The sequence below is a fragment of the Colobus angolensis genome, unplaced genomic scaffold (assembly GCF_000951035.1).
Source record: "Colobus angolensis palliatus isolate OR3802 unplaced genomic scaffold, Cang.pa_1.0 Scaffold27, whole genome shotgun sequence".
In the NCBI taxonomy this organism is placed as follows: Eukaryota; Metazoa; Chordata; class Mammalia; order Primates; family Cercopithecidae; genus Colobus; species Colobus angolensis.
Genome location: NW_012115932.1, coordinates 1,512,533 through 1,536,243, shown reverse-complemented (window position 1 = coordinate 1,536,243; position 23,711 = coordinate 1,512,533). Strand labels below are relative to the sequence as shown.

General features: G+C 42.9%; 1 protein-coding gene across 1 annotated transcript in view; it reads right to left on the bottom strand.

Annotated features, from left to right (window-relative positions):
- Window positions 1–12,124: 12,124 nt before the first annotated feature.
- Window positions 12,125–23,711, bottom strand: part of LSM11 (LSM11, U7 small nuclear RNA associated) — a 15,369-nt gene continuing 3,782 nt past the window's right edge. Inside the window, exons 2-5 of the mRNA XM_011947823.1 lie at window positions 23,528–23,709; window positions 15,891–16,030; window positions 13,343–13,426; window positions 12,125–12,588 (exon numbers count right to left, since the gene is read on the bottom strand). Of these exons, the coding sequence (XP_011803213.1) occupies window positions 12,178–12,588; window positions 13,343–13,426; window positions 15,891–16,030; window positions 23,528–23,709 (817 nt within the window). The 3' untranslated portion in view covers window positions 12,125–12,177. The remainder of the gene's footprint in view (window positions 12,589–13,342; window positions 13,427–15,890; window positions 16,031–23,527; window positions 23,710–23,711) is intronic.

Below are 23,711 nucleotides of genomic sequence, written 5' to 3'. Positions count from 1 at the left end.
GACTGAAATGAAAGGTAATGCTGGAAGGAAATGTTTAGAATCCTTCTGGGTTCTTCATCTGGCATGTGGGGGGTTAAAACAGTTTCTTTTAAATATTTGTTTAAGTTGGAATCTCTTATATTATTCGTAGTTTGGTGTCATAACTTCACTGTGGTCTCTATTATACACAGACATATATATATATGTGTGTATATTTTCAACCTACATTATTTAAATACAAGCAAAAACAGTTCCAAGCCAGTGAAGACAAATGACTCCCAGCACAGGGGAGGGCAGCTTCTGCCAAAATACTTTGCATGGAGCAACAGATGTGCTCAGATTGGCTCTGGGGACAGGCAAGGAGATGGGGGCAAGAGGACTTGGCTGAGGCATAATTGGACCTGACAACAGTAGATAAGAGGCTGTAGCACTGGACCCCAGATTCTTCCCCCAGAACACCCAATTAGCTCATCACTTTCTGCCTTCAGAGGCAAAGATCAGAAGTATGCATCAGTCTTAGCACAAAGCCATACCATCAGAACCCTCATAGATTATTTTTCAATCAACACTATTTTTCTACTATTTTACATACATTCATACTACACAATCTTACTGTTCCAGCAAGTATCGTGCAAGAGAACTTTGTAGATGTTAACATCATGGAGTCCTTTGCCTGGTCTTCACTGTGCGTGCCTGTGTGTGTGTGTGTATATGTGTTTTTGTGTGTATGTGTGCTCATGTGTGTGGGCATGTGTATGTGTGCGTGTGCGTATGTATGTGCTTGTGCATATGTATGTGTGCATATGTATTGCGTGTGTGCTTGTGTGTACGTGTGTACGTATCTATGTGCATGTGTGTGTGCATGCGTATGTATGTGTGCACATGTGCATTCATGCGTGCAATCCTTTATGGAAGCTCTTGTGGTTAAAGTAGTCATCAGGTTCATGAGCAAAGGAAGAACAGCTATGACTACTTTCCCACCTCTTAACATTCTGATTTTCTAGTCTATGTAAGTCCTTCTGGCACTTATAAAATAGCCTGGCCCTCTTGCTACCAATTAGTGGCTTTTCAAGGATGATGAGAAAGCTATAAAAGTGGGATAATAAGAGGAGTGGCTGCGGTGGGAATCATAAGATAGGGGAGATGCAAGAAGGAAAGTGGAGCTGTTCACCTTCTGGCCTTTCTACTTCCCAGACCACTTTGTGTTTCTTGCCAAATGTTCTGTCTTATGGAATATTCGAGCCCAGATCTTTATGGGAGGCAAAGCTCCTGGCAGGGTTCGTCTCTGGGCCTGGGGTAGGGAGGGGAGGACCCTTGGGACCTCACATACAGACTGTGGCTCAGCTCCAAATGAGGCTGCACACCAGTCACATACACGCAGAGAGGACTAAACGCTGTCCATTGTTCCAGCTGGATTTTAAAAATACAGCAGAACTTTTACAACTCGGCTTTGACATGTCTTCATTTTTTAATTTATTGGAAATCTGAAACAATGGAAGTGGCTAGGCTGTCTCTCAACCTCGTGTCTGTGTTTTCACGTTTATTCATCTTCCAGGGCACATTTTCATAATGGGATTGGATGTAACATGCCCAGTTAATTAGGGAATACATTTTTATTACCAACACCACTCTTGGTTATATCTTGATCTCCATAAGGAACTGGCCGACCAGGGGAGATGAGCGTCAACTGGCTTATGACTGAAGGAGAACAAAGATGTTGTGCAGTCAACATCTGCTTTGCATGTTTGTGCTTTGTTTATCATAAAACATATGATAATGATAGGATGTGTAAGAAGCACCGTGTTAATGAGTGCCAGTGGAGGGTGTGAACAAAAGCCATGGATGTTGAGCAAAAGCGAGAGATAAGTTAAACCCTGGATTTTGTTCAGAGTTTAGTTTTTATAGCTACACATTTATGGCTAGTAGAAAGGTTCTTGGTATCGAAATTGCTTTAAGAATAATAATTTCATCACTTCAAGTGTGAAACTCCCCAGTCACTGATCCAAGCTCTTCCCACTAAAGCAAGTGTTTTATAATATTGTTTTTGTGGATGGTACCATTTTATTGCCAGTGTGAATATCATGTAACATATGCAGATTATATACATGCAACATTTATTAACATGCACTGCATTGATCACAGTGGCCCAGAAACTGTTTGCAGATGGCACAAAGACATTTTAATTTCAATAGTTATATATTTATTTTAACGTGGACTTTCATTTAGGGGAAGTTTCCCAATTTTCCATTGGCGGTAGTGATGTACAGCTTCCTTGTGAGGCAGCAGCCTTACACGTGTGGCACTGGTTACTTTGAAAAGTGAGTCACTTTTAAAATTGGTAACTTTTTAAGAGTGAGTCAATTTATAGAATTTATTGAACAATCTTGAATATATAAAAATGCACTGGTCTGCTTAGGATAAGGTAAAAATCATGAAGGTGCTCTGTCAATGACCCAAGTTTGGGAACAATGGGCTATGTAATAAGAAGATGTAGGCTTTGTGTTGGGTTTGTGATAGTGATGATAGCTACACTGAGCTATCCTAGTGACCAGTGCCACATGTGTAAGGCTGCTGCCTGATGCCCCGGGAGCGTGCCTTCCACGTGACACTAATTGGCCCACACAGGAGAGAAACCATGACCTTGTCCTCATTAGCCACATGCTCAGACCAGCTGAGCTAGCTCACTCTGGGTCACTGGGGTCCCATGTAGGAAATTACCATTCCAGTGCCCTGTGACCCCCTCATAACCCCAACTAATGAATGTCCTGTGGAGCCTAACGTCATTCCTGGGGGAAACACTCAGCTCTCCCAGCAGTGGAGAAATTGGTAACGTTCTGAAGTTTTAACCCAGGGAGAGCCAACTGAGGAAACATGGAGAACTCAGGAAGCCTAGAAACAATCTTTCAAACACCTGCCTGCTGGGAAAAAAGGAGGAAAACATCCAGCTCTGTCCATCTGTTTGCCAGGTCTGGTCTCGGGACGCAGAATGGAAGCACAGGGAAGTTAAGAAAGCCGTGAGCATGGCACAGCGTGTTCATCAAGCATAAATGATATTAGGTGATTGCTGTATGGGCTGAGTACTTTACACCAACAAACCTATGAAGAAGGTGGTACTATCCCTATATTAGGGACCAGGAGTTTCCTGAGGTAGTAAGTGAAAGAGCTCGGGATCCTCCCAGGATTCCCATCCTTTGGAAATTAATACAAGTCGAATGGCAATTTTACAAGCTGGACAGACAGCTTGCCAAATGCCTCCTTTAGCTCTTAGGAGAAAGATACAGTCATTCAAGTAATAATTTTTTTTTTTTCCTGTAGCTTTAGGCACTTCCATAGTTTAGCCTTGAGAAGAGTTTCTTTAATTAGACTATTTTGTAGTCAAGGCTGGGACAAAGTATCCTTCCCAAGTGTTGGGGAAGATTGGAAAGGGATGGTGAGTGCATTTCTCAATGCATACTGAAGAGCTGGGGAGACCACCAGTCACTTCATCTTCTTTTCAACAAGACTATGGGATCAATACCCCTTTCAGGACCAAACAAACAAGTGTGCAAAGGCCTCCTAGCACTCGCTTGGCAGCCACTCTTCGGAGAGCCACAGCTGGCCTGCTGCCCCTGGGGGTGCTCACCTCCCTGGTTCTATCAAGAAGCCAGGAAGCCCTGGGTGCATGTGCCCACTCCCTGCCAAAGAACAGCATGAATTAGAAGGGACTAGACACTTGTAGTAAACCACCACACTGCATTTAATTTTCTGAGACAGTCTTGCTCTGTCGCCCAGGCTGGAGTGCAGTGGGACGATCTCGGCTCACTGCAACCTCCGCCTCCCACATTCAAGCAACTCTCCTGCCTCAGCCTCCCAAGTAGCTGGGATTACAGGCGTGCACCATCACGCCAGGCTATTTTTTTTTTGGTGGGGGAGGGGTATTTTTTTAGTAGAGACGGGGTTTCACCATGTTGGCCAGGCTGGTCTTGAACTCTTGACTTTGTGGTCTGCTCGCCTTGGCCTCTCAAAGCGCTGGGATTACAGGCATGAGCCACTGCACCCAGCCACGCTGCATTTGAATTCAGCTTTCTGATTAGTTTAGGGAGATGACTCAGCTTACTCTCAAAATTTTCTGGCTAATGTCTGAGAAATCTAATATTTTAAATGTGCAATTGGCTGGCAATAAACTTAAGAGTCAGTGAGACCTAGACAGACTGCTGAATTCACTATTTATTAGCAGAGAGATTTTAGCAAGTTACATAACCTCTCTGAGCTTTGGTTTCCTCACATATATCAAGGGGATAGAGTCTTCCTCTTATGGTGGTATCTGAACAAGCTAATGCATGTAATATGCTTAATGCAGGGCTGAAATGTTATAAACGGATGGTATCTCTTATTGCATGATCTGTTTTCTGCCCCTTCACACAGCATGACTAAGTGAAATGTGGTGCAAGTTGCCAAGGATCAAAGTGGCTCTTTATTATAACCTTATTTTTAGTTAAACATTTGAAGACCAGTATCTATTTATTATCTCACATACTGTATTCCTCTACACCACTGGAATAGGCTGCTGATAAATTATGCTTGAGGTAGGGAGGGAAAGCCTTTTTGAAGGTCTTGGTGTGATGTGCTGGAAGTCTGACCAGCACTGCCCACCCCCCACTTCTGCCCCCCAGTATCTCAACCTAAAACAGGTTTTCCTCTGTTTATTATAAAATTCCCTCTGGCTCAAGAGCATATTTGCTTACAATCTTGGAGTGAAGGCTCAATTCTGGCCATAGAATCGTTAAGGGAGCTGCAACCTTTCTCACAAATGGGCTTTCAGGCAACACTGGGTAGAACTGAATTGTTTCAAAGTGAGACAGTTGCTAAGAAACAAGGGCTCTAAGAGAGGCTTCCCAGGGCAATCCCTTGCCAGCAGGTGGGAAGAGGCTGGATGGAGTTGACAGTTTCTGAGATGAGGAGTCTCAGGATAGAAGAGTAGTGAGAGACCCCTTAAAACAGCAGACACTAAGAAATCCCTCTTTGCCACTCTTTCCCAAGCACATTAACTACCTGAACGCCATCACGCAGGCTTCCCGAGCTTCGAATTAGGTAAATTCAATATTGAAAAGAAACGTTTATATTGCCACTTGGGTTGATTATAGCTTGTTTTTCCTTAATTAACTCAGTCCTGACTGGTGAGCATTTAAGGATAAATTGTAGCAGTGACTGGAGACCTAGAGACTTAGGTCCTTCTGGGACCTCTAGGTAAGCAGTTTTCTTTAACCCACTGCCATCTAGTGGTAACTGAGCAGACTGAAAACTCTTCGTCTATAACTAAGGAGAGAACGGTTGGCATTTTTTTTCTGCTTGCCACTCCTATCTTGGAAGCACAGGGAGAGTGATCGATGTGTCTCTTTCCACTGGCCTCCACTCTCTGCCAACATTTAACTGTCACTGTACATTTACAATGTCAAGCTAGCTGACTCTTCTGTCATTCTTTTGATTAATGGGGACATTCTCATTTAATCAGAAGTATCTGAGATTCAAAACAAACAAGCAAGGACCAGACACAGAGCACACGGGTCCTGCCTCCCTCTCCACTGCAGCAGTTAGAAATTTCATGTGTCAGCTGGGCTCAAGTTACTGGATCCTTTAAAGTGAGAAGCTGGGTCCTGACAGTTAACTTGAGGTTTCACCCTCTAAGAATAAGTGTGACTTTTATTGTCTTCCTTACCAGGCGATTCAGTTCTGGAAGCACACAGAAGAGATCAAGTAATCAGTGCGGCAAATCTAGGGTAGCACACCTTCCTGTACATGCACAGTGGAAAGCTGGTGGCAAATTCAAATATTTCTGGAAGAATGTGAAGATCGAATTGCCAAATGTGGTAAAACACCCAGAGGGGAGCAGGATGAATGGTGATTTCCGCAGATCACCAACAGAATGAACCAGTGCCAGTGAGCGATTGGGTAGAATAAATTCACAGGGCAATGACCACTGCTTGCAGTTTAGAAGAGATAATTCAGAATGTGGGCCAAGTTCCTATCCTAAGCATGAACTTCAGGTACTTCAAAGAAAAAAGCTACCTCAAGAGTGGTGATTTATTTTTATTTTATTTATTTTTATTTTTTGAGACGGAGCCTTGCTCTATTGTCCAGGCTGGCGTGCAGTGGTGCGATCTCCGCTCACTGCAACCTTTGCCTTCCAGGTTCAAGTGATTCTCCTGCCTCAGCCTCCTGAGTAGTTGGGACTACAGGTGCGCACCACCACGCCCAGCTAATTTTGTTTTTGTTTGTTTCTTTTCTTTTCTTTTCAACAGAGTGTTGCTCTGTGGCCCAACCTGGGGTGCAGTGGCGTGATCTCAGCTCACTGCAACTTCCACCTCCCGGGTTCAGGCGATTCTCCTGTTTCGGCCTTCCGAGCAGCCAGGATTACTTCGCCACCACACCTGGTTACTTTTTGTATTTTTAGTAGAGACAGGGTTTCACCATGTTGGCCCGGCTGTTCTCGAACTCCCAACCTCAGATGATCCACCTGCCTTGGCCTCCCAAAGTGCTGGGATTATAGGCGTGAGCCACCGTGCCCGGCAAGAGTGGTGATTTAGATGTGTGGGCTTTGGTAAAGAAAAGGTACAAGGTTACAATAATGCAAATGCAGAAGGCTTGAGATGGTTTAACTTTCTAGATAGGTGTCTTCACTTGGTAACAGACTCCCCTGCCTCCTCTCTGCCACCCCCCAAAATCAGCGGACAAAGCAGCCAGGATATGAATACAGTTTATTACAGTTTTCAGACTCCCGTACGACACATATCTAAAGCTGAACATTGCAAACTGACGTTACTAGCAGCAATTCTCCCTAGACAGGAAGGGTTTCAGTTCATTTAGCAATTAGGAGTAAAGACAAACTTACAAATCATGTTTTTCTTGTAGCAGCTGGTATATGAGCAGTGAAAGTATAGATAGGTAGAGTCATTCAGGTTTAGCCTTGTCTAAAAAAAAACATTAATAAGTTATGGTGCAGAGGAGTATCCCCAGGGTTGCCAAAGAGAAGGCTGATGTCTTTAGATGTCAGTATGAAACAAGCAAATCACTTTCAAGACATGGCTTACTATTTGCTTTACTGTCAGGACAACAGAAAAAGAAGTGGACAGCTACCCTAGATCTAGCTCACACATAATTCAGCCAGATAATCATCATTTAAATAATACCCCTTGAAATTTCTCAGACTTTTCACAGCTCTAAAAACACAACATCAGACATAACATCACACATTTGTTCCAAAGGACTAAAAATCAAAAGCAATTGCAAAGTATTGGGAATCACTTTTATGGCTTTCCTAAGGGACAGTCCCCATCTTTCCCGGGAGTGTTTTTAAAGCAGCACTAACTCTGGTAGGTTATCAAACTATTTTTTATTCTAAATAAATAAAAGACTAACTGAAGGTCTCAGGTGTACTTATTTTTCTTTCCCCAGATCTTTGAACCATCCAAAATCATTTATTGACAGAGAGCTTTCATTTTTATTAGAGCAGTGCAAGGTAACGTACAAACATTTGAAAAATACTCAAAATACTGAGAGTGAAGGAGGCCCAATCCTTCCTCAGAGCCCAGAAAACTGACAGGAACCCCAAAGGCTTATCTTTTAAATCCATCAACTCAATTTGCCAGAAAGTACTGACAGACCACCCACCTTTGCAACACAGGCCCAGGATTCCTGCATTTACAACCACTAAGAAAAGCCTTCTGGGAGAAGAAAAGCACAGACTGGTGAACCTAAGTTACTGAAAAAGGGTTGACTGCATTCTATATCTGGCACAGGAAAAGAAAAATTCAAACAGCTGTGAAACCATTATATTTACACCATGATACTCTTACATGAACCTTGACTTTCCTACAGCAAGTTTCATTCATAAAAAATACATAAAAGATTGGAAAGCTTTGGGGTAGCACCAGTGACAGCTAGCTGTCATTGAATAGTTTTAATTTTTTCCTAGAGGCAAAATTTAGAGAAAATTTAAAGAAGCAATTTATAGAACTGATTCTATTTCATGATTTTGCCTTTGTCAGCTGCTATGGAAATGGTGCAAGCAGAAATATAAATATCCATTCTTCAGCAAGTAAGTTTCTATTTCTTTTTTCTCAAAGGGTAGAAGTGGTACATCTCAATTTTTATAAGGCTTCTGAGGATTAAGGGCAGCTCATTGCTCATGACTTGACAATCTCTAAAGGAGCTCGTGGACTTTTTCACCACGAGGATAGACGGAGCCACTCCGATCCATAACTCATAGCAAGGATCTCTACGCATCTAGATTTTAACACCTTGGCTTCCTGACTTGACATGCACCATGCACAATGCACAAACAGCAAGGTACTGACTGGTCTAAAGCCACTCTCCCCGGACACTACTAACTCTGGCTAATCATCTCACAGACATCCTGCCTCTGATCATAAGATGGTCCCTGGAAGGAAGCATAAACACTTCCCAAATACTAGAGCAGACAGTCCAAAGTGCAAGTTCTACTAATGGGAGAGTAAAAGATTCACCTCTGTATACAAAGAATGGCACATGAAATTGTTATGAGCATAAAACCATATCTCCCCTTTCTTAATCACTTGTTATTATCTAACAAAGGTAGATACTTTTGAGAAGACCTCACCAACTACATAAGTATGCCCTGTGAATTGTCTTGAAAACATATTCCCACGTTTAAAGATTACTTTGAAGAGCCAAAGTTGAATGTTCAAAAATAAACACTATTCTTACCAAGTTTCCCAAGCCCACATCCCTGGAGAACATGAGAAACCAGTTTTGTTGGTTTCTAGTATTTCAGTATTCAGTATTTCAGCTGCATTGAGCCCCCCTCAGGTGAGCTGGTGGGAGTTCGCAGACTCCACCATTACTTTCCTCATTTTCTTTCCTTCTCCTGAAGAAGCCTTCAGTTATTTCCATAGCAACTTGTGATAATGTCCTAAATGATCACATTTTTTGAGTAGCACATATACTATTGGGACCTATTTTTTCTTTCTTTTAAACAATATCTTCAATAATAAAGAAAAGGGGGCTGGGCAGGGTAGCTCACGCCTGTAATCCCAGCACTTTGGGAGGCCGAGGTGGGTGGATCATCTGATATCAGGAGTTCGAGACCAGCCTGGCTAACATGGTGAAACTCCTTCTCTACTAAAAATACAAAAAATTAGTCAGCCATGGTGGCTGACCCAGTTACTCAGGAGGCTGAGGCAGGAGAATCACTTGAACCTGGGAGGCAGAGGTTGCAGTGAGCCAAGATCGTGCCACTGCACTTCAGCCTGGGCAACAAGAGCGAAACTCTGTCACCAAAAAAAAAAAAAAAAAAGGAAAGAAAGAAAGAGAGAAAGAGAGAAGGAGAAAGAAAGAAAGAGAGAAAGAGAGAAAGAAAGAAAAGGCAGTAATCTGTAAAAATGAACTTTTGTTAAAAAGTAATTATCATGCTTTATATAAAACAGCACATTTACTAGATAGAATTCATTCCAGAACCACTATCCAGACCAAACAAACAAATGGGAGCATATAGCACATAAAACAGATCATACACAGCAGTTCAAACATAATTTTCATAGCCATAATTGTCATGTTGGGCAAAAAATGGTAAATCAACACTTATATGGCTATATGAAAATTATATGTAAACATAAAAATGGCGTATGTTTAAATCAGGTTAGATTTAACTAGGCAGTGGAATGAATGAAAACTGACTATATTCCTTTTGAGTCCAAATTTCTACCTTATTGGGAAAGTAGAGTACATCATTCTAGCTGAGGGAGACGACAGGCAGATGAGGATAGCCACACAGGTATACGCAGTGTTGCCTGATGATTAAACAAGACAACTATTTTGGGAACTGAGATTTCAGATACACTATTTAGAATTTAGACTGGCAGCTTCCAAAGATTACTGTTCACTTGAGTTTGTAACCTGGAACCTCCATAAACTGTAGTGCATCTGATCTGGCTCTAGAGTATACTTTACAATGCATTTAAAAATAAAAACAAGTAAACAAACAACAAACTTCCACAGATTGCCCTTTTGGGATGTGTCATTTTTAGATGCTCATTCTCCATTTGGTGCTACATATAAACCCCTTGAAAAGTGTAGGGGATTCTTTCTGATAATGATCAGAAAAGGGTGAGGTCTGGGATACAGCGGGAGCAGCAAAAAAAGTTACTCTCCTCTTCCTGAAGATACTCTTCTGAGAACTTCCACTGTCCCTTAGGTGGAAGGAACAGAATATAGAACAGTTCCAGAAGATATCATTGCCTTCTGAAGATAGTTACAACATGGTCATAACTATGACCCCTAAGATTATTTTGTTTTTTGAGACAGAGTCTCGCTCTGTTGCCCAGGCGGGAGTGCAGTGGCACCATCTCGGCTCACTGCAACCTCCGCCTCCCAGGTTCACGCCATTCTCCTGCCTCAGCCTCCTGAGTAGCTGCGACTACAGGCGCCCGCCACCACGCCCAGCTAATTTTTGTATTTTTAGTAGAGACGGGGTTTCACCGTGTCAGCCAGGATGCCCTCGAATTCCTGACCTCGTGATCCGCCCGTCTCGGCCTCCCACAGTGCTGGGATTACAGGTGTGAGCCACTGCGCCCAGCTAAGATTACTTTTTTATGTAGCACCTGCCTTGCTTATAAGACACAGAATTCTTACAAAGCTATGAAACAGAGTCAGGAAAAATTACTCATGGCACTTAAACATGTTTAGAAACTGTAAAATGCCTTTCTTTATTTTTTGTCTCAATGCCCCTGTGAGGTAGGTGTCTGTGGGGAAAAAGCTGAGGCACAGAGGGGTTAAATCTGCTCACCTTTCATTGCATGATGAGCCAGTGGTCCAGCTAGCAGAAGGACCAGGTGTCCCAGCTCCCTCAACTTTATTCATCCTGCTTCTCAGAAGGCTTATTTATGTTACACAACAAATATAGCAGGGGAACGTTTTCTTTTCATACATTTTAACTAGTTAGCTATTTCACCTTGAACATGAGTTATCTCAGATAAAACCAAATAAAAACAAAACAAAAAAATCAATATTGCCTAACAGTCTGTGTCAAGATGCAGCCTATTCTGCACTAGTGATTGAAAAAGCACAGAATATGATTCAAGTAGAAGTATTTGCGGGTGCTATGGTGTTCCTGTTACTCAAGCCAGGCTGTGAGTAAAGTGTCCCTTTAGACACCACCCACTGTACTTTGTAAGAACTTCTTTGGCCTGACACAGGGAATACATCTACCACCCCTGTTTCATGGTGAACATTCTGAAAGATATTCTACACATGCTGGCCCTGCCTGGAAAGCGGACTCTCAGCCATGTGATGTGTATTACTGAGTTCATGAAGAACTCTTCGAAGCTGGACATGAAGGTCACAGTCTCCTGACATAAAGTTCACAGGACAGTTCACACTACGGACAGAGGGGCAATACCACAGGGTACATGCACTAGCACCATGCCACAGAAGTCAAAGAGAAGGACAAGAAGCCACCACACAAGCATCTTAGAGTCCCATCTGGTATGCCATTTGCAGAGGCTACCTCTGGTAAGGGGAAGACTGAAGAAGTCCTGTATTCCTTTCCATAAGAAGAAGAAGGATCAAAACAGAACACTCGTTGCTGGCTGCTACGAGCATACCACCTATCCAAATTCCACCCCTACATAAGTTGGTAACTTTCCTAGATCTTGTAGATATTCAAAGACAATACATTTCATTTCTTCATCAAGAGAGAATCATGTCAGGCAAAATTCAAAAGTTAGTTACAAGATATGAATGCAGGGCTCCAAGGCAATTTACACTGCTACTCTTGGAATCGAATTCATGAGTACTCAGGGCACTAGATTTTAGACATGCAATACTTCTTTTTGAGACTTTTCTTTCCCCTATAGTCTCTAAAAAGTAAATTCCACTCATATTGTGACCCCTAAGTCTAATGGAAGATCAGATATTTGGTTTCAGGGTCTGAAGTAAATCACGATACCAAATCAGATGCATGTATCTATGTATGCTTTTTGCCTTGATATTAATGCAAATGCCCGCCCTCCCAAGGCCTGTCCTCCCCTTGAGCTCATCTTCCAGGGGGCCGAGCCTGCTCTGTCCTCTGCTTATGCAGGACCAGAGGGAATCATTCCAACTCAGAGTTTCACTGGGATACTAGGATACAGCATAGCAGCAATTCATGCATTTTATTTCTAAAAACCAAAGCCCAGGCTGAGCTGGTCACTGTGCAAGATGAACCAGCAGGACATTCTCGCCTCGAATGAAAATCTGATTTATGTGTCGAGTGAATACCTGCTGGTAATCCACTTTGGGCTTTCGCTTTTTCTTACGGGACTGGCCTCTGGAAAGGGTGGTAGCCCTGGAAACGGTACCTCCCACACTGGAGCCTTCTGTCCGTGTAGTCCTCCCTGACAGCTCTGACCTGGACTCCTCCCTTGCAGAGGCCTGCAGGGAAGAAGGGACAGAGCGGGAACGCTTGTGTGAGCCCCGGTCAGTGTCTCCTCTTCCCCACACTGAAGCCAACTTCCAAGTGGATGTCTGTGAGTATCTAGACAGAGTGGAATCTTCAACTGCAGACTTAGAATCTGCTTCCTTCTTGGAGGAATCTTGAAGTTTCAGTCGATCAAATAGCTATAAAGAAAACAATGATAAATATCAGCCTTCTCTTTAGCCTTCATCACCCTTTCAACATACAGAAAAAGACCAAATTCTTTATGTTCTGTGGACTCCTTACTTTGCAAGTTTTTAAAAGTTAGTAATAAATCTCCTTTCTTTTTTTTGGAGACAGAGTCTCACTCTGTCACCTAGGCTGGAGTGCAGTGGCATGATCTCAGCTCAGTGCAACCTCCGCCTCCCAGGTTCAAGCGATTCTCCTGCCTCAGCCTCCCAAGTAGCTGGGATTACAGGCGCCTGTCACCCTGCCCAACTAATTTTTGTATTTTTAGTAGAGACGGGGTTTCACCGTGTTAGCCAGGATGGTCTCGATCTCCTGACCTCATGATTCACCCGCCTCAGCCTCCCAAAGTGCTGGGATTACAGGTATGAGCCACCACGCCTGGCCATAAACTTTCTATTTCTAACTATAGTGCAGATAATACATATGTCAAGAGAAAAGGCTTATTTCTGTGGTATAAAGCTCAAAGACTTTCAAGTGTTGTAAGAGACAACTTGCTCCTCAAATAATATGCAGGTTACAAGCACAGACTCACTTGAGGTTCACTGGAAGCATGAAAAGACAAACTAAGGAAGACCTTGGTACAGGCACAACTGGTTTATAGCAACAGAGATTTCTCTCTAGGAAATCCTAGTCACTGGGCTCAGGGATCTTAATTCCTAAGCTGGAAAGCATAATGGCTCCTCAGGAGGTCAGGGGGAAACTGCCTACCCTAGTGAGAGTCAGTGAAGAATCCCGTTCATATGCTTTGCCTAGGACAGGTTTTCGGTAGGTCTCGTCCACATCAGTAAGTGCCTAAAAGAACAGCCCAAAAGGAAAAACATTAGACAGAATTAAAAATTTTTTTGTATAGCTTTTTCAGGGAAAAAAAGGCAGAATAACATCTATTCAGAGCAGAACTACACTTAACAGGTGACTCAGCTCCTAGGCAGAAGAAAATGGTGACACCTGGTACCTTCTGTGTAGTATTTTTAAGTTGCTATCACCATATAAGATGGATGTCACCTACAGATGGTAAGGGTCTTTATGACTGCATGGTAGAAGGTCTTAAATTTCAGTGTGTAAGAATATCTAGGAGGTTTATTAAAATATGAACCCAAAGCTATTCTGCTGGAGATTCTGTTTTGGTAGGTCTGGGATGAAGCCCAGGAACCTTTTGGTTCAGCCAGAATCCCAGGTGATTCTGATGCAGGATGGCTTTAGACCCCACTTTGAGGAACACTACTGCTTCTTTACCCTCTTCAGTTTCTATGTCTTATGAAAGCAATTAACAGAAATTAACTAGGATTATGCACAGACTTGCTGGTGAGTTCTCATCACTGAGAGCAACCTCACAGGACAGCTGTTAGGACCAAATGAGATGTATAAGACTAATTCCTTTGAAAAGTGTAAATCACCCTACAAATACAAGTTGACAGTACTGTTACAATCACCACTATCGCCTAATACATTCTCTTCAATTCTTTCCTTCAAAGGTAAAATTATCATAATAAAACATTTTTCCCTACATTTTGGAAATGAGAAAACTGAGGCTCAGAGAAATCATCTTGCTTACAGTCACACAGTTACCAAGTGGTGAAGCTAGGATTCAAATTCCATAATGGTTGAAAACATGGTTTTAGGAGTTAGAAAGACCAAGGAAAAAGTTTGACACTTCCACTTACTAACGGTGTGATCTGTGAGCAATATTCCAATCTCTCTAGACTCAATTTCTTCATTTGTGAAATGGAACAACTCATTCATTGAGGTAACATATGAAGCTCTCAGTATAGTATCTGGCACACAGCAGGAACTCAATATATGTTAGCAGCTACTGTTCTTTCCCAGGAGGATGCATGGATGGGGATGAAGCACAGGGAAAAGGAAAGTTGGAGACAGAAGACCAAATGGAAAAGAAACACCAGAAAGCTCTGGTGGTTTTTTGTTTTTTTTTTTGTTTGTTTTTTTTGACAGAGTCTTGCTGTGTCACCCAGGCTGGAGTGTAGTGGCACGATCTTGGCTCACTGCAACCTCCGCCTCCCAGCTTCAAGCGATTCTCCTGCCTCAGCCTCCTGAGTAGCTAGGATTACAGGCGCATGCCAACAAGCCTGGCTAATTTTGTATTTTTAGTAGAGATGGGGTTTCCCTATGTTGACCAGACTGGTCTCGAACTCCTGACCTCAGGTGATCTGCCTGCCTCGGCCTTCCAAAGTGCTGGGATTACAGGCGTGAGCCACCGCACATGGCCTGGTGGTTCTTAACCACCTCAAATTATAGTTGTGCTATTACATATCACTTCTCTCCTACAAATGTCTAGAAAAAAAGACAGTAAGCCTCTAGAAGGCTAGGAAGTGTGGCACACTCCCTCATTATAAAACCACCATGCAGCCGGGCGCGATGGCTCATGCCTATAATCCCAGCACTTTGGGAGGCCGAGGCAGGCAGATCACCTGAGGTCTGGAGTTCAAGACCAGCTTGGCCAACATGGTGAAACCCCATCTCTACTAAAAATACAAAAATCAGCTGGGCATGGTGGCAGGCACCTGTAATCCCAGCTACTCAGGAGGCAGAGGTTGCAGTGAGCCGAGATTGCGCCATTGCACTCCAGCCTAGGCGACAAGAGTGAAACTCTGTCTCAAAAAAAAAAAAAAAGACATCATGCAAAATGCTTTGTTTACTGATGTCTGCTTCACCTCTATCCTTATTTACCTTCCCATGTACTGTAGAGTGCAAGTTCCTTTCTGAAGTTTTTGTACCTAGCATGGGGTTCAGCCAAAGTGGGAAGTCAATAAATGTTTTTAAATTAATGAAAGAATGCTTGGTAGAAAATCAACTAAAAATTACTAAACCAATAAAATAACTGGTCCTTAAGGCTGGGTTTCTTAACCGTGTCACTAATGACTTTTCAGACTGGATAATTATTTGTTGTTGAGGGACTATCTTGTGTACTGCAAACTGTTTAGCAGCAACCCTGGCCTCTACCTATTAGATGCCAGTAGTATCCCTCCTACAGTGGTGACAATAAAATGTTTCCAAATATTGACAAATGTTCCCGGGAGTGAAGGAAGAACAAAATCACCTTGGTTAAGAGCCACCGCCTTAAGGAGAAGGAAGCAATAAAAAGACCTTTTTTGACGTTGCCCAAAAGCATGCAAAAATTCTAGTTCTTCTGAGAAGTTATTTTTTGGGTTTTGCTTAATGCATTTACTCAGGTCCTTTAAATATATAGAATATGTAATCCGTAGGAGGCTCTCCAGCCCTGTGAGAAAGGCTTAATTACCATATTCCAGAACTTGTCAAATGCAACAAGGAAGCCTGTACAGACGCCCCGAAGTCCCTTGAAAGTGCGGATGTGAACATTCACCTTCACCCCCTCACGGATACAGCGATGGAGTTCACCCAGAGGGCTGCCTTCGTGCACTGAAACAAGAGAAGATCAGGACAGTTTTAACATCTGCCCTCATTCCCAGAATTAAGCCAAGACCACCCAACTTCAGCCAGCAACATGAGGCCCATGGTAGAGTGACAAACTCACTATTGGAACAGGAAAGTCCAATGGGCAACATGGCTCGTGCGGTCAACACACACTGACACGAGACTAGATTCCAACAGAATGAGGATAAACCATATGTACTGATATCGGCCAAATGTTTCACTACTAGTGTATCTTTTATTCTACGATGTCGCTGATTCTAAGATGAACTATCACTTAAAAACTTCTTGGGTGGGCCGGGTGCAGTGGCTCACACCTGTACTCCCAGCACTTTGGGAAGCCGAGGTGGGCAGACCACCTGAGGTCAGGAGTTCGAGATCAGCCTGGCCAACATGGTGAAACCCCGCCTCTACTAAAAATACAACAATTAGCCAGGCATGGTGGCCCATACCTATAATCCCAGCTACTCAGGAGGCTGAGGCAGGAGAATGACTTGAACCCAGAGGTGGAGGTTGCAGTGAGCCGAGATCCTGCCACGGCACTCCAGCCTGGGCAGCAGAGTAAGACTGTCATAAAAAAAAAATAAAAAAAAATAAAATGGCCGGGCACGGTGGCTCACACTTGTAATCCTAGCACTTTGGGAGGCTGAGGCGGGCAGATCACAAGGTCAGGAGTTTGACACCAGCCTGGCCAACATGGTGAAACCTGTTTCTACTAAAAATACAAAAAATTAGCTGAGAGTGGTGGCCCATGCCCATAATCCCAGCTACTCAGGAGGCTTGAACCCAGGAGGGGGAGGTTGTAGTGAGCCGAAATCGTGCCAATGCACTCCAGCCTGGGTGACAGAGCAAGACTCCGTCTCGAGAAAAACACACACAAAAAATGTATATATCAACAGCGAGATCCTTCTCAATTCTGTGCCTTAAGACAATTCATGAACACATACCCAGCTTGAGTCTTCCAAAAAACCAAAAGCTTTGTTTACATGTTCAAAGGAAACAAACTGCACTCTGCCCTTAAACACGTGCAATCCTGTCAGAAAGAAAGGCCTTTGACTCCACCAAAGCTACTCCATGCACAAGCTCTCTGGAGTCACTAGTGTTTCTGGGAGGAAAAGCACTGGTTGTAGCCCAAGCCCTGATGGTGTAAAAGGCACCTGCTGAGTATCCGGCTCCTATGACACTACTAATAAGCATCACATGAAAAGAGCAGGATAAGGATTTATGGGAAGAATATTGGGACTATAAATTTCAGCTTTTATTATGAAGGATTCTCTTCTCAGAGCGTGGGAGCAAAGATGAATTTTATTTTTATTATTTCATGTTAACTCAGCTCTCACAATATGCTGGCTATGGTATATAAAACCTCCCCAAAGAAAACCCTACACATTCTTTTTTTTTTCTTGAGACAGGGTCTCACTATGTCACCCAGGCTGGAGTGCAATGGCACAATCACGGCTCACTGCAGCCTTGAACTCCTCGGCTCAAGCGCTTCCCCTACCTCAGCCTACTGAGTAGGTGGGACTACAGGCACGCACTACGCACCCCCAATCTCTCTTTCTCGTGCATACACAGTCTCAGTCTTTCCCAAGTTTGCAAGGCAAAATTCTGTAGAAAGTTTTTTGTTTTTGGTCAGGTCTTAGAAGTCTAGATATATAGAGATTTGGCATGGACAGTAAACAAATGAAAAATCTCTCCTGCTTTGTTTCTAGTGGCATAAAGAACCACAGCCCTGCACTTCAGTTTGGATAACTAAATTGGTTCCTCCTGAAGCCATCTTATCCCTCTGTCATAGATTGGCTTATAAACGATGGCTGTGATAAATTAATAAAAGATTCTTAGAAGAAAATGACTTAGCAGACTAGCAGGAGGAGTTTATCTCAGATTACAGGTTTGGGAATAAGTCAGAGTTGGAAGCAACATGAAACAGTGACCTTGGAAAAGACCATGAGAATTTTGGTCTGACCGTCACCATTTACCTCTCTTCTAGCAGTATTTTAAAGTCCTTTGTACATTTGCTAGCTAAGGGTGTGTGTGTGTGTGCGTATGTGTTATAGGCCGTATTAAATCAAGCATTGTAAACAACTTTCAGGTCATTATAACTAGTTGCGTGACCCTGGTGAATAACTTTTTCTTTAAGGTCCAAATTTCCTCATTCATAAAATGAGGTTAAGATAGTTAACTTGTAGATTTCTTTCAGGACTAAGTCCCAATAATTCAATTTCTTAGAAACTGATCACATGCCTGCATTATTTCCTTTTCTACACATACATATATACTGCCCCCTGCCCTACAGATGTATGTGTTTACACAAAGAGTGGAAAGACTATTCTTTTTCTAACTTGGAAAAAAACAGGGACATTACTTCTTTCCCACACCTCCAAAACAGAGAGAAAGGGCAATCAGGTATCTTAGCAACAGTCTCTTATTCTAATTAAATAGATAGCAAATTCAGGTCTTTCAATTGGTCTTTCTCAAATGTGTAGCTTTAATTTTTTTCTTCCAAAGATTTAATAAGGTGTAATTCTAGGAAGCATTGCTCTCCTTGTATCCTTGTGTGATCAAAAGTACAACACTAGCACCACCTATCAGAGCAAACCGCCAAGGCAAAAATGAGCTCCCATTCTGAATCAGAGTGCACATTCTCTTTCCAGCCGTCTCTGTGGCAAGCTCCAAATGGATGTGTCAGGTTTCTTTGACAAAATATGACAAAAAAGCATATGCCTTATCTTTGGAGAAAGTTACTCTTCCAATCCCCTTCTCCACTGCCATACCCTTCCACATCCAGGTCATTTTCAGTTCCACTCTTCCTTCTCCTGCTACATGTAAATTATACATTTAAATTTAAATTTATTTAAAATAACTGTTCTCAATCATGACCTTCTTTAAAGACCTAAAACTTACCTCTTACAGGAACTCTTGTTTTCCTTAGAAATATTTAATAGGAATGTAGGAAGAGAAGCCATGTCTGTGTCTCAGGTGGCGGCAAAACAAGATGGTGGATCCCTGTGCCATGACCCCCAGACGCAGGGCTTATATGCTATAGGGAAAGGGTGATTCTGAAGGGATGTGTACGACAATTGAAGTAAGATAACATCAAGGTTGTTCTCACGTAAGGACAGGAGCTACAGTAAGTACATGCTCTTACTCAAGGAACAACAGTAAATTTGAAATCTTAGAGGCCTTCCCAGAATTGGGTTTAATCAGAAGTCAACACGGTGGATTAGCATTCAAGATGGAGTTGCTTTAGCCTCCACAACCACCTATTCAAAGGAAATTTAAGGACAAATCTGTATCTACATATGTATCTCCAAATATACAAAGTTATTAGCTCATTAGGGCATAGGCAGCTCCCCAGATTCCATAACCTATTAAGGGCCCAGAGAAATGAAACCACAAACTGTAACAGTCACCTTATGAGTCTGCAATAGAAAAATATTTTTTCTTTTCTCTGAAAATAGTTTTAGCTGCCATTCTATAGAAGGGTGCCATGACAGATTTAAAGCACAATGTTTGAATCAGTTACCTGGCAAAGGCACACCAGTGTCTTCCCTATTGTGATGCTATGTCAAACTGGCCTAAACACACACACACACACACACACACACACAGCAGTGTGGTGCAGAAATCATCTGAGGCTATTCTTTAGTTGCACTGGAGACAGCTGCAATGAGCTGAGAAAAGTGACAAGGCTGAATTTTAAGCTTGGCCTTTTTTGAAGCCTAAGTACCCCTGTTCTCGGTTTTATGTAAGTCATACTCATGCACTTTTGGCAACCTCTGTGTAACAGAGATGCTGCTCAAATTTGAGAGTTCACTTTACTGCTGTATGCAGGGCTCAGATGTTCTTGATTTTGCTTATTTTCTTGCTCTTTATTTGCAGGTAGTGAAATCAAAGTTATCCAAAGAATATCACTTTATTAAAATGAAAACATCGAGACACCATATTGTGGGAAATTATTTCAGCAATCAAAGTAAACTACAACAACAGGACTCGAACAAATTTCCAATCGTGATATTATGTCAGAGGCCCAATAAATCAGGTTTGTTTTGAAATCCTTCTCAGCAGGATGTGTGTGAGTAAAAGGACTGTGTAGGCTCCCTGCAGGAGAACTGAATTTGGAACTGGAGACAAGCCATTCACCTAGACAGTGGTCTAGAAGCCAAACCCTGCATGTCACATGCATTTTGTTTTTTTTTTTTTTTTTTGAGGCGGAGTCTCGCTCTGTCACCCGGACTTGAGTGCAGTGGCCGGATCTCAGCTCACTGCAAGCTCCGCCTTCCAGGTTTACGCCATTCTCTTGCCTCAGCCTCCCAAGTAGCTGGGACCACAGGCGCCCGCCACCTTGCCCGGCTAGTTTTTGTATTTTTTTTTTTAGTAGAGACGGGGTTTCACCGTGTTAGTCAGGATGGTCTCGATCTCCTGACCTCGTGATCCACCCGTCTCGGCCTCCCAAAGTGCTGGGATTACAGGCTTGAGCCACCGCGCCCGGCTATCACATGCATTTTGGATTGACCACACACACTTGTTCACACCGGCACATGCTGCACACCAACACACTTGTAGCTAAAACAAAGTAATGATAACACTTTTTCTTACAGCTTTATAATGTCAAGACGTTAGCTTGAACCCACCAGTTCATTTCACAGTGACAGATATACCTAGAAAAAGCTTGCTTGAAGCATAATTATAAACCAGAACCACTGTGGGTCAGGTATGGTGCTGCGATACTAAGGAGAAATATAGACACTAGAATTATGTGGAAAAGAGGATGATAATGCTCTTCAGTCTTGTCTTACCATTCTCTATAGGCACCTCAATATTAAAAAGGAGGAAAAGCAATTATATTCCACTTGCAAGTAGAGCTTGTGCTTGAGTTCTTTACATGGAGAAAATGTGGTATCAATGATGGCTTAGGCTTAATGATTATGAAAAACCTTTCCTCCTATGCTTTTTTTTTCTTTAGTATTCCCAGTATTGCAACAGCCTCCTCTACTTTTATTATTACTTTTGAGACCTCTTATCACCTCTGTAGACATCCCTATGATGTCCCTATGATCTCGGCTCACTGCAGCTTCCACCTCCAGGGTTCAAGCGATTCTTGTGCCTCATCCTCCTGAGCAGCTGGAACTAGAGGCAGATGCTGCCACGCCCAACTAATTTTTGTATTTTTAGTAGAGACAGGGTTTGACCATGTTGGCCAGGCTCGTCTTGAACTCCAGGCCTCAAGAGATCCGCCCGCCTCAGCCTCCCAAAGTGCTGGGATTACAGGTGTGAGCCACTGTGCCTGGCTACTTTTAAAATTTTATTACTGCAAGGAAAAGAATAGGACTGCTCCACAAGGGAATTCAAAGAGATTCTATGACAGAGATACAAAGTGAAATATTTTACGGTTAAAACACCATTACACTTAATTTTGCACTCCTTCCACACTGTCCTGTCTGTGAACTTGGATGGGTAACTTGGATCTGAATTGAAGAAATACAGCATTTTAAAGTCAGCAACAAAATGTAGCTCCTCCTGTATTCTTCATTATGTTTCATTGATGATATGACCTAACAAAGCTTCTGTTTGCTGTTACAGCCTGAGGTAACTTACATTTTATGTACATTTTTGCAAAGAATTAAGCATTCTCAAATGCATAGGCATTTTTTTCCAGAAAGCATTTGTATATGTCCACAAATAGTTTTATCTTACTGGTATCTATATTTTGATTTTTCTGAGCAACTGTACCAATCAGAGTTTAGAGTAGGCATATATATTTTTAATTAAAACTGTGGCATACATATAAAATATACCTAGTTCTTTTCTTTTTCCCTTCCAACTTTTGTTTTTGGATCAGAAGGTACATGAAAAGTTTGCTGCATGTGTAAATCATGTGTCACTGGCGTTTGGCGCACAAATTATTTTGTCACCCAGGTAGTGACCGTAGTATCCGATAGGTAGTTTTCTGATTCTCACCCCCCTCCCACCCTTCACCCTCAAGTAGGAATTCTTTCTTGAATAAATCCAATCCTCACCCATGCTTCTGTTGTTTTCTTGCTTTCTGAAGGTCAACTCTGTGTGACGTCAACACCTGTCTCTCATGTACACCCAACTGTCTGCAGTGCCATGGTGAAAATTTTCAGTATGTAGGGCACATTCTCTGAGATCTTAATTCCAGGGGTATACTTAATCACAAGAAGTTGACAAAGCTGGTCTTCACACACTGTCATATCATTACAGTAAAGTGCTCTACAGGGAAAGCCAAAACCACCCACCACATAGCAATACACAGGAATATTCCTTTCCCTTGATAATCTTGGTAGCAACGCAATAACTGGTAAAATAGAAATAAATATTGCAATGAGACTTGGAGTGCACTTCAACTACCTAATGGTGGCAAATTGCATAGGCAAATTAAGGTCCCCCAAACTGCTCTTGTTTTGGGAACATGCATACTGTCTTTGTGTTACAGCCGGGCAAGCAAGCCGGGGTAAATCCTAGCTTGGGCAGGGATGCTGTGGCATGGTAAGACATCCAGCAAAGGCACACATAACAGCACACAGCGTTTCAGGATGTTTCTCTCTTAATAAACAAATTTCTAGGAAGGAAGAAATCAGTCCCTTGCTTGGCACACCTCTCCATCCAAAAGGCAGTGACTTAATAAGGTAACAATTTAATTATCAGGATACAGATGCTTTGAATGGCTAAGTAGGTCATTGTGTTCACAGGGCAGATGTCAGAATTGCTTGCCAGATGACAAAAGAGATAACCCTAGGCTGTTTTTATTCCATTTATACAAGACCTAACTCACACATTAGAGCCTCTGCTGTTTACAGCTTTACTCTAAGGGTCTATTAGGAGGCTCCAAGAAATTCCCTTGTGACATTTACACCTTTAGAACTTAAAATAATCTGCACATATGGTAATATGAGCCTGACAGACACAGTCCTGCACCCAGCCAGGCAGAGTGGCTGTAAAACAACGTCTGTTTTAGTGGCATTCTGTGCCTGCTGCATTTCAGCACTTGTGACTTAGTAATGTGAACATATGTGTATTAAGACCCTGCAGCCCTTCTGCTTATCGCACTCAAGGAGGAGCTGTCAATGTACAGGGGTTATGGGATTATGCGCCTGTGCTATCTGAACAGATCTCCCCACACTCCCTCCGATCATCCTCAAATCCCACTGACCAAATACTCTCCTTCCCCTAATATTGGCTGTGCTCTCCCCCCACGTCTCCTTTTCCGCCCCACCTTACCTATCACTGTGGTCTCTAAGACCTCTCATCACCTCTGAAGACGTCCCCATGATGTCCCCCAAACTCTGTAGCCCCCGCCACCTCTCCAGGTCCTCCATCAATCCTGTAGACCCTCTCCGCAGGCTCATCACCTCTGACCCTTCCATGGGCCCCGATTACCTCTACAGACCTTTCCCACGGCTTCTTATCACCACTACAGCCTCACCACTCTCCCTCTGTTGCTCCTACAGCCCCTTTTCTTACTCAGAGGGACCCTCCCCACGCCGTCATTACCCACATTACTCAAGCAGTTCCACCCCACAGTCGCTGATGATCCCCGCAAATCTCCACCAAGGCGCTCCCACAATACGTGCAGACCCGCGCCCGGACACCGCCGCCCCGCAGACGCCCCCTCGGCCGCCAGCTTCCGGACGGCGGCGGCCCCGCT